At 55.5% G+C, this 16,590-nt stretch overlaps 1 protein-coding gene across 5 annotated transcripts in view; it reads right to left on the bottom strand.

Moving 5' to 3' along the window:
* IQSEC1 (IQ motif and Sec7 domain ArfGEF 1) overlaps positions 1-16,590 on the bottom strand; it is a 372,084-nt gene that overhangs the window by 135,687 nt on the left and 219,807 nt on the right. For 3 of the 5 annotated variants that reach the window (XM_059390420.1, XM_059390414.1, XM_059390421.1), the window contains exon 3: positions 7,699-7,743. The exons of the other annotated variants lie outside the window; for them this stretch is intronic. In XM_059390420.1, coding sequence (XP_059246403.1) covers positions 7,699-7,743 — 45 coding nt within the window. The remainder of the gene's footprint in view (positions 1-7,698; positions 7,744-16,590) is intronic. 5 annotated transcript variants of the gene reach the window in all.

Below are 16,590 nucleotides of genomic sequence, written 5' to 3'. Positions count from 1 at the left end.
TCAATCCCCACGGGAGCCCTGAGCCCTGAGGGGTGGGCTAGCACCCCTCCCACATTGTATAGGGGCGGGCTTGGAGGGAAAGTGAGTTTCCAAGCACTCTGCCGGGATGAGGTGTGACCATAAAGCCAAGTTCTTGTTTCCCTGACTGGTGTGTCACCATTATTTATGGTCACTCCCTGGGCATGGAGAGAGGCCTGAGCATCTCATTTGTTTTGAGAAGCCCCATTAGACTCCTCCAGCAGCAAGGGGCCTCTGCAGCCAGACTGCCTGGTAAGATCCTGATGGTCCCACCGACAGGCCATGGGACTCTGCGCAAACTACTCCTTCCTGTACCTCAGTTTCCCCCAGCAGGAAATGGGATAATCATATCCCCCACTTGTTGGGGTTGCTGCGGAGTTGGGGCTTGGGGGACCTGACATGTAGTGAACCTCAGCATTATTGTCACCTACACTGCCTTCCTTTCTAGACTCATCTCCCTACAGGTACCTTACGTGTCAGCCTCACTTTGGGCCATTTCTGAACCATGCCAGGCTACGTCCTATTTTCTTATGTTTGTTTAAGCTGTGCTCTCTGCCCTTCCCTGTCTGGAAAAATCCCACTCCTACAAGCAGCTCAGATGCCACCTCCTGCAGCAAGACTTCCTTGATTTCTCCCAGACACCCTCCCTCTTGCTACTGGTAGCTTTGTGCCACCTCTATCTCCCATCTTTAATTTTCATGGCTTGTTAGTGAGTCTATTCCCCTTGGAGGCTGGGAGCTCCTTGAGGACTATGTCACATTTGATTCTGGGCTGCAGTAGGGGCTTAGGAAAAGAGCCCTAACTCTGAATATGAACTTCCCAGGGTGGCCCGGAGGCCAAGGGGACTGTCACCAGCTCCCCCTGGAGGCTGAGCCAGGCTGCTCACAAGGGCCATGGGACTCCCAGAGACGACACTCAGCGTGTCCTTCCCTCTCTCTGTTTCTCCTGGGGTCCTCACTGTGTGCAGCACAAAGCCCAGCCCTGGGTTATGGACAAAAGTCCCTGGCACCCGCCTCCTAGCTCCATGGTCTTTTGCTACCACCTGAAGACATCTGCCCTTTGAAAGCTCCTGGTTTTTTTGCCCACATGCTTTTCCCCTTTGCCTGAAACACCCACCTCCTTCTCAGTCCGGCCAACTTCTCATGCTTCATTGCCCGCTCACCTGTCACCTCCTCCATGAAGCCTTCAGACCCTACTCCTCTGTCAATGCTCTGACCATGACCCCTACCTTTTCCACCAGAGTCCCTGTGAGGTAGGACTGTGCCTCTCAGTCCTCCCTCCTGCTCTGAGGCCCTGGTGTGCGTGCATGGCCTCAAGCTGAGGAGCACTCAAGAGAGACTATCTTGGAACAAGAGGAACCTAGATTCAGACCCTGTAGCCCCACTTACTTGGCTGATGGCCCTGCAGTTTCACTCAGCTCACCTGCTCAGAGTGGGGGGCTTGGTGCCTCTTAGCAGTAGGGCTGAGGATGGATGATCCTGTCTAGGGCTCCACCCTCCAACCATCCCTTGATAACTAACAGCCAGAACCGGCCAGGTGCCCCAGGCGTTACAACAAACTCCCCAGGGGGCGGGTGGAGGCTCGGCCACGTGCACAGGGTGGAGATCCCACCTGGTGGGGCCTTCCGCTTAGAGGCTGCGGTGCTAATTAGATGCAGCACAGGCCTCTTTCCCTGGCACCCACCCAAGAGCAGGGACTTCCTTTCTGAGGCTGCCGTGAGACCCTCGGGGCCCGCCCCATTCGGAGAAAGCCCCTGGAAGAGAAAAGAAAAGCTCCCACGCTTTCCCAGGGCTGCTCGCATGCTAATAGCAGTAGACTTCACAGAGTGTGAAATCAGGAAAAACTAATTCCCTCAGAATAGCTGGTATTCGGGTTCCCTCGCCCCAGGCCTTTCATCCCATGCCGTTTGAAGACGACCACGGGGATGGCCCACAGTGCCCTTCCTGCCCCGGCCTAGGCCCCAGAGTTTCTTGGCCAAGGTGTGCGTGCCAACACAACACACGTGTCAGGTTTGTTAACATTCAGGCTCGCGGTGTCTGCGGCCTGGATCATTTCAGGGAGCAGTCCCCAAATACCACTAGTGTCAGTTCCAAACACCGAAAGATGGGGAAACTGGGGCTCAGAGAGGGTAGGCAACCCGTCCAGAGTCCCACAGCAAGGGAAGGGACTTGAACTCTGGTCTCCTGACCTCCACACCAGGGATCCCTCATCCAGCTTTCCCAAACAGGTATCAAATTTCTTCTTCGGAGGCAGGCAGTCACACCCGTGTATCACGCGAGGCACCCATTAGGCGGAGGAAAACGAACCGTGGGAGAGCCAAACTGCCCTCCTTCGGGGTCACACCTGCCCAGGATCCAGTCCACTCCAGGACCGATCCCGGCAGCAAGAAACAATGAAACCCAGCGTTGAACTGTCGAACGCTTTTGGGGTGAGCACTTCCCTGCAGAAAGCCTACAAGTTTCAGGGCTGCAGGAGAGGAGAGTATAATTAAGCTAAGTTGCAAAGTGACCCATGGCAAATGCCCCCACTGTTCGTGGCCAGTGGCGGCGACCCTGGGCTGACCTGAAAAGGCCCTGCAATCGGCAGCCTGGGGCGTGGGGGGGGCCTCACCTCACAGCCCGCTGCCTAGTGGCAGAGGTCCTCCCCGGAGGGTCCACGTACCTCTTATAGACTCCGTGCAGCGGCTGCAGACACAGGAACTGCCAGTAATCCAGGCAAAAGGCCTTGAACTTGAGCATTTTCACCTTCCAGTCTCCAGCCGGACCACGGTAACTCCTCCACCGAGACTCGGAGAGCGGTTGGGGGTTGCTGGGGGCCTGGCCACTCTGGCACACCCTGGTCCCGCTGCAGCCCCCGCTCACATGGCCCAGCCCTGCCCAGCCGGCTCCTAGAGCGCACGCCTCCAATACAAAGAGCAGCGCGCACAAAGCCCAGCAACTCGTTGGCGCTGCTCACCCGGGGCAGTCTCAGACTGCTGCTGTCTCTGGCGGCTGGTTCTTCTTGGGGTTTCCCTGGGGGTCCCAGGAGCAAACCGAGGCAGCCCTGGCCATGCCCGGTAGCAGGGGCCCCCGGCTCGTCATCCTGGGGGGCCTAGATGCTGGGGCTCTGATGGCGGCTCCAAGCCCCTTCTTCCAACCAGGCCCTGGACACTCGGTGGCCTCACCCGCACCTGGCCAGGCAGTCGCCCACCCTGGCCTGTCTGGCCCAGAGTGGCTCTGGCCCTAAAGACCCAGGCGTGAGGTGAGGAAGGGGCAAAATGACGGACCAATGCCAACCTTGAGACCCAGATCAATTACGTTTGGTGGAATCCCGGTCCGGCCAGTGTGAGCGAGAACTCACCACTTAGCCACATGGTGTGGGTGGGAGCAGCTTTCCTCTGAAAGGCAGGCAGAGAAAGACTGACAGGGCCGGTGGAGCCGTTGCCTGGGCAACGGGGCACATTGATAAAATCTAAAATGGAACCTCGATGACAGCTGCTCATTGGCTGCCAGGAGGGGACTCCTGTCGCTAGCGAGGGAGGGCGGGAGTGAGAAGGGCAGGGGGGCTCAGGGGCCAGGGCCAGCCCGGGGCTGTTGGGCAGGAACAGGGGGGTCACAGGCAGAGTGGGTGGCTCTCTGGCCCCAGAACCGGGCAGTCACAGGCGACAGGAGCAGAACCACAGGGCCTGGCCTCTCTCCCCACCCCTGCCAGTGGTCCTGCTTCTGCTCTGACCGCTCTAGGGGTCCTTCCCAGCACACCAGCCACAGGGACCTGAAAATGTCATTCTTCTGCTCCACACCCTCATGTGGCCCCAGGCCGCTCTCAGAATGAAGGCCAAACTTCTGACCCATAGACTGGATCCCGCTGAGCTCTCTGAGGCTCCCCTTCACATCTCCTAATCCAAGACAGCCTTCGGGTCTTCCCATGCAGGGCCCTTCCCAAAGGAACCCCTCCTCTGGGGAAGTTGCTCATCAGCCATCAACCATCATCTCCATCTTGGAGCCTCCTTCACCTGTGCCCTGTGTGATCTGCTCTCCTGGATGGGCCATCATCAGATGTGATCCAAATTGTTTCCTTGTTAATTGCCGCCCTGTGCCGGCTGCAGCGGGAGCATCTCCCGGGCATTTCCCAGGCAGGGTCCCTACCTCTCTTTTCCCACCCATCTCCCAGCTCAGCCCCACGCTGGGCCCACCATGGGCACTCCGTCCTCATCTGTGGAAGGATCGGCAGATCTTGGGTCACAGAATGGGTCTTAGCACCTGACATGCCCCCCTACACACAGCACGTTCCCTCCTCTGCTACTCCAGGTCCCTGATTTGCTCAACATTGTTTACACGGCAATGGTCCTGTGGCCCTCCCCTGCTGCAGGATAAGGGAACTGAGGCTCAGGAAAGACTCTGGACCATGCATGAGGGGTGACCTCCAGAAGATGGCAACCTCAGAAGGGAGCTGGTGCTGAGCTAGGCTGCCAGGTTCCGGGGGCCAGGTGTGGAACCAGGAGCCCAATCCCCAGCCCTGTGCTCTGACAAAGCCAAAGAGCAGAGTCACCTTCGCCTGGAGGGCATTCGCAAGCACTGGGACACATAGCACTTCTGGGAGGGTGGGGCTTTTGCCTCACCTGCCTCCCAGCCAGAGGCCACGTGGCAATGTCTGGAGAAATCTGGGGTTGCCACAACTGGGGAGGGGTGTGCTACTGGCATTGAGTGGTGCGTAGATGGTGCTCAAAGTCCTCTGATGCACAGAATGGACCCTGCGATTAAGAACGATCCCTCTCCAACTGTTAATAGTGGTGGAGCCGAGAAATCCCACCCTGGAGAGTAACTCGCCCGGAAATACCTCATCATGGACAGTTAGAACTGGAAGGGCATTCGAGATGGTTCAGTCCAAGGCTCCTCTTGTACAGACAGGGAGTGTGAGGCCCAGCCAGGGGCAAGGGTACACCCAGCATCATTAGTCTGGGCCCAAGCTGGATCCAGAAAGCCCCGTACTTTCTGGGGGGCTGGGGAGAGGTGGGCCGATGGGAAGGAGGGTGACGGTGGCCATGTGCCAAGGATGAGGAGCCTGTCTGCCTGTTTGCGGAGGTAGCACAGGCCTCATGAAGTGCCGCCCCGCCCCTCCCCTCTCCCCCGACCAGGACATCAGCTTCCCTCTCACGCATGTGGCAGAGGAAGCCGGCTATGCCTTTGAAAGGAGGCGATTGCTGGCTGGGACCTTTGTTTCTGAATTCCCAAGCTGTGAATGAGGCCTCCAGAACCTCCATGGGATGGGTGGGCAGAATGGCACCTCCTCCACTGGGGCCCAAGGGCCAGGTTTCCCTGAGGCTCCTGCAATGCTGCCGCACAGAAAGGGCATGGAGGCCAGGCCAGGTGCTGGTAGTGGGGGCTCTGAGGCCTGGGTCTGGCACCAATATTCTCCTGGTTTCTGCGTCTCAGTTTTCCTCATCTGTGAAATGAGAACATTGATCCTGGCTCGGCCTGTGTCCCAAGGCTGCCGTGGGGGTCAGCAGTCAGGATGCATTGGGACTGTGAGATCAAGGGGTGGGCCAGATCCCAATTAGCATCTGTCTCTTTTCTGTTCCTCTAATAGATCAAGCATGTTCTACCTCAGGACCTTTGCACTGGCCATCCCCACCTCCTGCGTGCTCTTCCCCTTCTGGTCTCTGGTTAGATGGCCCTTTCCTGACCACCCTCCTATCACTCTCTATCTCCTTTGCCCTGATTTATTTTTCTTCACAGCACTTACCACCACCTGACACAACATTTTAAAACCAGATTCCTTTGTTTGACACCTGTCCCCTGACACAGTAGCTCAGCGAAGGCAGCCACACTGCTCACCACAGTATCGCAAGCACTGGACACCCATAGGTACTCAGGAAACAAGAGCTGGGTGGAGGAGGGGGAAAGGGCAGAGCTGAGGGGTCCTGCTGTCTGCTAGGGGTCCCTAGCTTGTTCCTCTGGGACTGTGAAGGCACCGGGTCATTGGCTTCAAGGTCAAACGTGACCAGCCTCAAGGGGTGGAGGTTATTGTGGCCATTCCCTGACCATGAACTCCTGACTGGTATGGTGAGAGCCAGGTCTGTGTCAAACCTGAGGGGAGCAGGAGACATGTGACTGCCCCTCCCCAACCCCCAGATGCTCTGGGACAGAAGCCCTGTTAGCCCTCCCTTCATTCTAGAGCCTTCCCTGCCTGGCCCTGAGCAGAGTGCTGACGGGGCTGGTGGAGCGGGTAAAGCGGGGTGAGGCACACTGCTGTCTGAATCGGGGGTGGCTTTCAGATAAACCAGTGGCTCAGCTGCTTTGTAGGAGTTTCGTGAGCCTCTGCCCCCGGGGCCAGCGTCCGGCTGTGAGCACGTGAAAACAGAGCGTGGCTGTGGCAGGGGTGTGAGCCGTGCGCAGGAGGGATGGAGCAAGCACGTGAGGAACGAGTGTGCAAATGTTCCGGATGCCGCGTGTGTGACGGTGCCGGCGCTGTACCGGGGGCTGTGGGCATGAGGAGGAACGCCCAAGCGGGCAAGGAGCGTATACTGTGGCCTCGGGTGGTATTCACAGTAGGATCTGGGGTCACACTCGGGCTCTGCTCCCTGGCTGAGAATCCTCAAGTCACTTCTGTAAAATGGGTTGGTATTAGCTCTGTGCGGTGGTGAACACGTGGGGTACCGTGGGGTTTTGTCACACGTGCACCCTCGTCAGCATCACACGCAGCTGTGGCCATGGGGATGACCTGAATGTGTAGGTGGCTCTCTACCCTCGTGGGTGGGTGGGGAGCTGCTAGCACCACAATAGCTGGAGGAAGCAGCACCCACAGGATCACGTCTCTGCCCTTCTCACAGCCTCGGGGAGCCTGAGGCTGGGACCAGCCCATCCCAGCGGAGCACCCATGGCTCTTGTCCTCAGCACTGGGGGCCCAGGGCCGGCCGTGTCTCCAGTGCTGGGGCTCCCAATCTTATAGGCCCCCTTTCAATCTCCCCAATGGGACTCAGCTCAGCCCGATCCTCTGCTTCACCTCTGCCAACTCTGCGTGTTGGGCCACATCCAAACTTGTGGGTCGTCACCAAGTATCCCCCTTCCTGGCCACGGTTCTTCTCCCGCCCTCCACAAGGACCAGCCTATTTCTTGTCGACAAGGCCCAGGCCCCATCTGCCTGACTCACACGGCTACACCAGACATGGCTCCCCACGCCAACACCACTCCAGGACACCAGCCTGTGACTTGTCTTTTGTGCCCCTCGCCTGTGAGCAGAGATTGGCTGACTTCCGATCCATGGGACCCTGCTCTGTACCTCGGTCTCCAATGCTTCCACGTAAAGTCAGAGAATGTCTTTTTCTAAAGGCATCTTATGGAAATGTCCAGACACAAAAACCTCAAACGCCCCCAGTCCCACCAACTATCATCCGAATGCCAATAGAAAGCATCAGCTTCCCCCTTGGGCTGTTGCCTCGTTGCCATGGGAACAGGTGCCGCAGCCTGGCCCTCAGAGGGGACTCCCCCGCAGCCTTGAATCTCAGAGGAACCATTAGCTGAGCCCTAGTCTTCAGGAGACCATTCCTTGCTGGACTGGATCTCAGAGAATATGACAGCAGTACCTCCGGTACCTGGGGGAGGTTTCAGGCTCAACAGGGAGGCCAATTTCCCGTGATGCCTCTTGGGCCCACCCTTGGTGCTGATGGGAAGAGCGGGCCCAGAGGGGAGAGAGCGACAGTACCTGTAGCGGTCAGTGGACAGGCTGCTTCCGGTCTCCAGGGAGCTCCTGAGGCGGTAAAAGTGAGACAGTGTTACCCACGATACCCACAGGACCAATGCTCCTGGGGGCCATGCAAGCTGAGGCTGCACTGGGTGGTCCCCAGTGGTGAGTAGCCCTGGGAAATGTGTTTGGCCTCCACATGCAAGAAACCATGTGCTTTCTTTCCTCTCTGACGGGTCAGTGACAGGTTGCCATGTCTTTATCCCACATGCCAGTTCAGAGAGCTCAGTTACAAAGGACCCTGGGCAACATCGAGTCCAGGTGCTCCCTGTTAACCGGGGAAACCAAGGCCCAAGATCCCACAGGGAGTCTCCCAGTCTGAGGCTCCTTATAGTCAGAGACCTGACAGGGACCTGGGCCTGCTACATGGGGTACTCCTGCCCATGAATGAGCTGACTCCTGCCTCCTCACCCTCCTCTCACCCTACCCCCACTTCTGACCATCCTGCTACCTCACTGTTCCTATAACATGCCAATCTCATTCCTGCCCCAGGACCTTTGCCCCTTTACCTAGGAGGCTAGGCCTCCATGCCACATTTGACACTCATTTTCCAGCTTAGAGGGGCCTTCCTGGAGGGGCAGCCCTGCCTCTCATGCTCTCATCCCATTGCTCAGTTTTATTTCTTTCGGGGCCCCATGGGAAAAGGAGTTAAGTTTGTTCACTGCCTGTTTTTCCAGGCAGGACCTTGTACCTCCTGGTCATGGCCGGTGTCACTAAGACTAGTCAATCCTGTCACCTGTTATAAATGGTTGGTAAGAGGTAGTGAGTACAGGTGAGTAGAGTCAGAGGAGGAGAGGGAACCCCAGCTGAGGTCCCAGAGTGGCCTGTGAGGCAGCCTCTTAGCCTCATCATGGCTGAAGATACTGAGGCTCGGAGTGGCGAAGCACCATGGGCAGGGTCTAACAGCTCTCCGACTGGGACTGGGCTGGGATTGAGACTCAGCTGTGTCTGGCTGGGGACCACCATGCTCTGTCCCTAAAGTGGCCTCTCCTCGGAGTCCTCGTAGACCACAGGCCAGGCTCACAACCTCCATGCCCAGAGTCCAGAGCCCCTGCCCAGAGACTCAATATTCAGCTCTGGATCTGGGCCCAGAGCCAGTCCACCCTGGGGTCAGACGCCACTCTACCCTTGCTTGCCATGGGTTTGCTACAAGTCCCTTTATGCACCTCCATGCCTCAGTTTCCACATTTCTAAAAGGGGGATAAGTAAATTGTTCATGGGAGCAAATAATGGATTTGAAACGACCATGGAGAAACACGAGCCTCTGTCTGCTGTGTGTGGTGGCATCGCCAGTGTCCTAGGCCTTTGGGGCCTTGGGATGTGGCCTGTCCCCCCCAGCACAGCCTGTTCCTGCCCTCCTGGGAGCAGCTTCTATGACACTAGACACACCCCAGCTGTAGAGGTTAGAGCCAATCTCCCTCCCCGCACCCCCCGGAGCTAGAGCCCACCCCAGGGCCATGCACCTTGGGCTCAGCAACTCTGTGTCAGTGAGGTCTTGCCAAAGCTCAACAAGAAAAGAGGACATAAGGGACGGTGTCGGGACGCCCTCGAGTCACTGTCCCAGACTCTTCACTGTCCTGTGCCTGTTCGGGTGAGCGATGGCTTTTCCAGGGGGAGAGAGGGTGGGGCTGGTCAGGAGGGGCTTACTTCCCTCTAGTGGCAGGACCTCCTATTGGGAGTGGTGAGGAGCTCCTGCCTTCAGGAAGTCCCTAGTCCAGACAAGAAACCCCAGTGTTCAGCACCCCTCAGATGCAGGATGCCACAAGAGGAAGTACAAATACGATGTGACAGGGACACAGCAAAGTGATGCCAAGGTGCCCAGGCATAGAGCCATCCAACACAAGCAAAGGGGTTTGGCTCCCTAGCTCCGGTCCTGCTCTGACTACATAACGAGAACCTGGCAGTATCCCGGCCAGCGGCAGAGAGCCCACCTGGTGCTAGGTGCTGTTCCCACATACGTCCTCATCTAACCCTTGCATAACCCTCACGAGGCACAAGGCAGGTGCAGCTCGGGGTGCCCTGTCCCTGGGAAACCATTCTGTTCCCTGCCTCTTTATCATGCAGGAAACTCCTATTCACCCTACAAAACCCTGCTCAAGTATCAACTTCTCCATGCAGCCTTCTTTGCCGATCATGACCTCCAAGGAAGATCGCTTGCTTCCTTCCTTCCTCCTTTCCCCTCTCCCCCTTCATTCACAACGGCGAGTCTATTTGGAGCAGCTCTTCTGTGCTAGGAGGCATTGCTGTTAACCTTCTCCAGATATCAACTCTTTCAGTCCTTGTGGGAGCCCGTGAGGGTGGTACAGTGAGACTGAGTATAATTGCACTTGGAACCAACCACCCGAGCTCACACCACAGCTCCAACCTTGGTAGTGAGAGAAACGCTGAGACTCGGCCCCCCCTCTGAAACAAGGCATGGCACCTTGTTCCACTCCACCCAGTGCCACCTCACATGGACGAGGGGAGAGATGAAAAAGCAAAAGCACTTTGTAAACCAGAAAGTGCCAGTGCATGCCTATGAGATACTGACACAGCTATTATCATGCATGTCATAGTGCATATTGAGATGTTAGGCCTTCTACGTTCCAACATGAGTTCTAGAGCCAAGAGGGCCAGGGTTCAAATCCTACCTTTGCCACAAACTAGCTGTGTGACCCAGGGCAAGTCAACGAACCTCTCTGTGCTTCCATTTGGTATCCTCAACTGTAGTGTTTTGGGAAGTCAGCTGGCTTAGACATTTAAGGTACTTAGCATTCCATAAATGCCAGCTATCACTAGTATAGATAGGATTCGAAAGATTTGGACATTACTCAATATGCCTTATATTATGTAACATACATATATGTATGTAATATACATACATTATGTAACATACATTAAAATAGACTATATTAATGCTTAATACCAATAGTAAGTCAGCAAAATAACAACATGTTACATTAGCACTGATCCTATATTAATAGACATTTGTTTTATTCACATATACAAAACTCTCATTTTATATGCGGGGGGAAATTTCTTCAATGCCTCTAGTCTTACTGGAGGACTGAGCTGCTTTACCTCTCCCTGCCCAGAGGACCCTGGACCAAGCTCGGACACAGGACTCTCAATTAGCCAGGCAGACCTCCAGCTCTGACTCCTGTCTCCAGTTTGGGTGCGGGGGAGAGAACAGCCCCTTCCGGCCAGCCTGGACAAGGTGACTGCCCTGGGACAGTCCTTTCTCAGAACCCCCGCCCCCAGCCTTACTGTAGTGGGTTCCTGGGGGAGGCCACTTTCTTTTTTCTTCCGAATAAACCGGCTGCTCCAGTCCTCTCTAGCACAGCTCCTAAACAGTACCCAGCCCTCATACCAAGTTTAGGAACGGGAAAAACTGCTCTGTGTTGGAACAAAACAGGAGAGGGCAACTGTGGGGGACAGGCCATGGCTGGCAGGGCCAGGAGGGGGCTCTTGGGGAGTGGGCTGGAACATCCGGGGTTTGGGGGCCTTGGTGCTGATCACATGAGTGTGCTGTCTGTTTACAATTCAACTGTATATTGTATTTCAATAAAAATTTATGTGAAAAACCCTGCGTAGTTCAGCCGTAGCCTGGAGCAGCAGGAAATAACTCAGAGCTTGGGCCTTTTGTAGCTGAAGGTCCCTTCAGGCACCCTACAGCAGCTGTGTGGCCTCAGGAAAACCCCTTCCCCTCTCTGGCCTCAGTTTCCCTCTGCTGAATGAGGAAGTGGTCAGTGTTTCTATTCCAGGCTGTACAGTGGGAAGGGCGTTTTTAAGAATTCTGAGGTACTGATGCCTGGGCTCTACGCCAGGCCAATTAAGTCATATAACCTCTGGGGGTGTGTTCCTGCATGGTGGGTGTTTTGTTTTGTTTTTAAAAATTCTTTGCTTGGAAATAAACATAGATTCACAGGAAGTAGTAAAATGCAGTGTACTGGGAAGTCCCAGGCACCCCTTCCCCAGCCTCCACCAGTGATAACATCTTGCACAACTACAGGGTGCCATCGAGGCTGACATAGGTACCATCCGCCATGGTTATTCTGACTTTGCCAGTGAGAGAAGCACGTGTGTGTGTGTACATATGCACGCATGTGTGTCTCTGTGTAATTTTAACACACATGTAGCTTGGTGTAACTTCCACCGTGATCAAAGCCACAAGGGTTCCCCCACCAGGCTCTGGGCTACCCTCTCCTCCCCAGTCCCTCCCTGCTGACAACCACCCGTTGTCAACCACCGTCTTGGCAAATGTGTCTTATCAAGAATGCTCTATGAATGGAATCATACAACGTGTAACTCTTTAAGACGGGCTTTTTTTTCACTCCATGTAATTCCTCCCTGGGGGTTCATCTGAGTTGCTGAGTAACTCATTACCTCCTTTGGGTGGCTGTGGACCTAATGCGTACCCCATGGCACGGACGCACCCCAGCTGTCCCACCAACAGACATCTGGGTCGTGTCCGGTTTGGGGGCCCTTATGAGTAGAACCACTACGAACATTCTGATACGGATTCTTTGTGAACATGAGTCTTCATTTTTCTGGAAGAAATGGCCAAGAGTGCAACAGCGGGTCGTATGGTGAGCATACATTTGCTTTGAATGGGAAACTGCCAAACTGTCTTCCAGAGTGGCCAGACGGTTTTAATGTCCCCCACAGTGACTTAGGCATGATCTAGTTGCCCCATATCCTGGCCAGCAGTGTGCTGCCACGGTTTTTTTGATCTTAGCCACTCCCAGAGCTATGAAGTGCGATCTCCCTGTGGTCTGAATTTGCATTTCACTGACTTCATTCAACCACCGACTTGACCATTGTTTCCCCAGTTTCTCTGTATCTTCTGTGAAACCTCTGTTCACGTGTACCTTCCTTATCAAAAGCTCCCCAGGTGAGTTTAATAGGCAACGAGCTAATCCCTTAGCACCATCTGAACTTGGCAAGTTTAAAAAGAACCTGGTCTCTGCTGTGAGAATTCTGCAGCCTGGACTTTCTGGAAGGGATACTTGGAGGGCTCTCTGGTGGGGTCCGGGCTGCCACGGGTGGCTCTGAGCTCCTGTGTCTCAGGCCCAAGGGGAACCCTGTCTGCTCCTGGGGAGAATGGGGAAGGAATGGGGTGAACACAAACAGCAGAGACAAAGGACATGGGAAGGGACCCCTCCTGGGACCCCCGAACTCTGGGGAGTCGGTGCAAACGCCACAGGCGCTTCTATGAGTGGACTTGTCTGTAGAAAGCAGTGGGTAGCCAGGTCCATGTGTGGGGTGAGGGCATGACCCAGGAGGGAACTTGAGGCCAGGCAGCTCGGATTGTCACAGGCCCCGGAAGGGACATATTTGTGGAATTTACGTCCGTCTACAAAGAGACGGGGGAGACCTTACCCTTCCCGGTTACACTGTCCCTCGCTCCCTGTCATTAAATAAGCAATACAGCGTCACTGCATCGACGGTAAGAATAACAGCAGAGCACAAAGAACTAAAATCATCTACCATCCCAGCTCTCCAAGAGACTGACCAGTGTAACTATTTCAGAATATTTTCCGGCGGGGCCCTTCTCTAAGTGCGTCCCCGTGACTAGGCATATATATATTTTTTGGCTACACAAAAAACAGTCTGTTCTATAAAATACTCCCACCCTACCCCCTCGCTCCACACTTCTCTCGGATGTGTTTTTAGGTCTCAAATATTCCTGCACGTCACCCCTTGGAAAGCTGCCTGGAACCCTTGTGGGTTCCCCGCCTCCCCAGGTGGGTGCTGGGCTTGGGCTCCTCTCTCCTCTCCTGGTAAACAAGGCTGAGGGACCATCCCATCAATACTGCCTCTGTGCATGGGCTGGGATGTTCCTCTAGGACCCATGCCTGGAATTTCTGGGTCACGGGGTGGGAATGTTTTTGTGTCTCTGGGTACACGCGGATGCTGACCCAAGAGGCTGGACCAGCACTCTCCTACAGCATTGGGGATGGCGAGTGCTTGGCCATTCTCAGGACCTACAAAGTGTTTCTGTCTGGGGCAGAGACAAGGTTGAGGGAGGACGTACTGGGCGCCATTCTGCTCCACGCCTACCCCATGCCCTGTCTACATGAATCTGTTGTGACACACGCCACGGGCACTGCGTGAGCAATGGCAGGCCGGGTCTGGGCTCCTGACAGCTCTGCTGGTGGCCAGGGAGAAAGCCCCTCAGGACCAGGGCCAGGGTGCTGTCATCCTTCCCCTCTGGGGCTGCGGAGGCAGAGACACAGAGAAGGTATGCAGTGGTCCTGGGACTTGAACCCAGGAGGCCTCTCCCCTGGGCCAGGCTGCCCTGTTGTCTCATCCCCTTATCCCTGAAGGGTGAGGCTTTTTGCCCAAAGTCACACAGTGGTGCCCACAGACCTGCTGGGGCTCCCAGTTCTGGTCTCATGAGTTAAGGGATGCTGCCTCAGCCTCTGCTTCCTCATCTATGATCTGCCTGCCTCAGAGGCCAGAGTGAGGCTCCAGGAGTGGACAGACAGGAGGCGCTTTGTAAACCAGACAGATGTGAGGTGTTGCCATGCTGGCCATGCCCTGGCGGTCCTGCCCAGTCCCCTACACCCCTCCTGGGACCTGCCCCTGGAAAAGCCACAGAGGGCTCCTGCCCACCCAGCCTCGGCCTTCCTGTCCTGGCTCTGGGCCCCAGACGGCCCTGCCCAGCAGCCTGAGGCCCCACCACCCAGCGGCACAGTGAGACGATTGTCCCCAGGTTGGCCTCCATGCCCCTCTATCCTGCCAGGCAGCTCTGCCCAGAAACTCAGCCTGGGTCTGGAAAACTCCCTGCTGGCGGGTGGGAGGGGGGAGTGGGTGGGCGGGAAATTGTCTCTGTGCAACCACCCCCTCCTTGGACAGAGGTGTGGAGAGAGAGATCAGGGCGACCACGCAGAGGCCCTAGGTGAAACCAGGAGTGCACCTAGTCTCTCTAAGCCTCAGTTTCCCCAGCTGCACCATAAGAGGGTTTGTCTAAAGATGTGGTTCTTAACTTTGCAGGGGGGTGCGTCTCAGGCCACTCTGGGACAGTGATTCATGCATCCCACCTACTAACTACACAGCCCCCACTTTGGGCCAGGCACTCTAAGAACTTTGTACTGACTCCTATCACCCCATAACCAGCCTGCAACTCGAGATGTTCATATCCCCAATTCACAGATGAGAAAACAGAGGCTTCCAGATGTCATCAGAGGCATTCTTCAGAGTACAGGATGATACAGAGTGAGCAAGACAGACATATCACTGTCTGAGTAGAGGAAGGGGACAGACAAGAGAAGTAGGTAAGTGTGTACACCAACAAGGTCACTTGGACCAGGACAGAAAGTAGAAGCAGGTGTATGAGACACTAGCCAAGAAAAGCCCTTTGGAAGAACTGACCGCTGAAACTAGGTCTGAGTGACGACTGAACACTGGCTTAGAAAGGTGGGGCTCTGTGTAAGGAATAAGCAAGGGGAAGGCCTGAAATGGGAACCAGGGGAGCATGTTCAAGGCAAGGGTCCTCTTTTTTGCGGGGACAGGCCAGGCATCTGCTGCAGGAATAAATCATGGTTTGGAGAGGGAGGCCCACTGAGACCCTCAACCCCACCACTCCAGCATCTCAGCTGAAAAGATGCCACCCAAAATATCCCACCAGGTATTCTCTTTTTAAGGCAGAGACACCAGCAGAAGGTGTCTACAGGACAGGGCAGCAGGAGAGGGCACGTTCAGAGTCTTTCCTGGCTGGGGGAGTGGACTGAGGCCTCCACATGTGGCTCAGAACCTGGCCATGCCTGTGCCCCAGGGCCTTTGGCACTGCATCTGGGACTGCCACGTCCTGTCAATCCTAGGCCCAATTTGCTGATGGGCAGGGAGCTCAGGACGTTTTAGTCCAATAGAGGCTGGGAGAAGGGGACAGTGTGTTGCAGACCCTCCCAACTGGGACTCCTTGCCCTGCCCATCTCCAGGAGAGACGCAGCTTCCAGCAAACCCACTGGGTCCCCTTGGCCTTTCTGGAGGGTCCTTCCTGGGTTTTCAGCCTCACCCCTGTCTGGTGCCAGGCTCTTCAGATAGGTGCTGACAGGGTCTCATTTAATCCTCAAGCCTGTGGGCGGCTGGAGTTTCTTTTTTCTTTCTTTTTTTTTTTTTTAAAGATTTTATTTATTTATTTGACAGAGAGAGATCACAAGTAGGCAGAGAGGCAGGCAGAGAGAGAGGAGGAAGCAGGCTCCCTGCAGAGCAGAGAGCCCGATGCGGGACTCGATCCCAGGACCCTGAGATCATGACCTGAGCCGAAGGCAGCAGCTTAACCCACTGAGCCACCCAGGCACCCCGCGGCTGGAGTTTCTTATCCCCATCTTATAGATGAGGAAACTGAGGCTCAGAGGGGCTCACACCTGCCCAAGTCCTGAGGCCTCTTGGCTGGTAAGCAACCCCCCACCCCAGACCCTGACCTGGGTCATCAGGGCTCTGTTCCCCACCCTGTTCTCCATGGTCCCCATCATGCAGTCATTCCAGACAGCTGACCCCCAACCGGGAGAACTTTCTGACCCCGCACAACCTTAAAGTGGAAGATTTGCTGAGCCACGTGTTCCCGGAGGTTATCTTTCACTTGTAGGGCTGGGGATAGGCGGGGACCGGGGCAGGGGTGGCTTTGGATAGCCAGAAAACAAGCTGATTCACCCCAAACTCAGCAACTTGCACATTAAAAAAATTTAACTTTTAAATAGTGAACACATTCTCATGGTTCACACATAAATAAAAAAGATAGAGTTTAAAGTGTGCCTCCCCACTGCCCTGCGCCCACCAAGGCCACCCCCCCGCACTCCCAGGGAGTCCCGGACAGCAGTTTCTTGGGTATTCTTCTAGAATGACTGTATATGAATACACCCAGATACA

The sequence above is a fragment of the Mustela nigripes genome, chromosome 2 (assembly GCF_022355385.1).
Source record: "Mustela nigripes isolate SB6536 chromosome 2, MUSNIG.SB6536, whole genome shotgun sequence".
Taxonomy (NCBI): domain Eukaryota; kingdom Metazoa; phylum Chordata; class Mammalia; order Carnivora; family Mustelidae; genus Mustela; species Mustela nigripes.
This window is presented reverse-complemented; position numbering and strand designations above follow the sequence as displayed.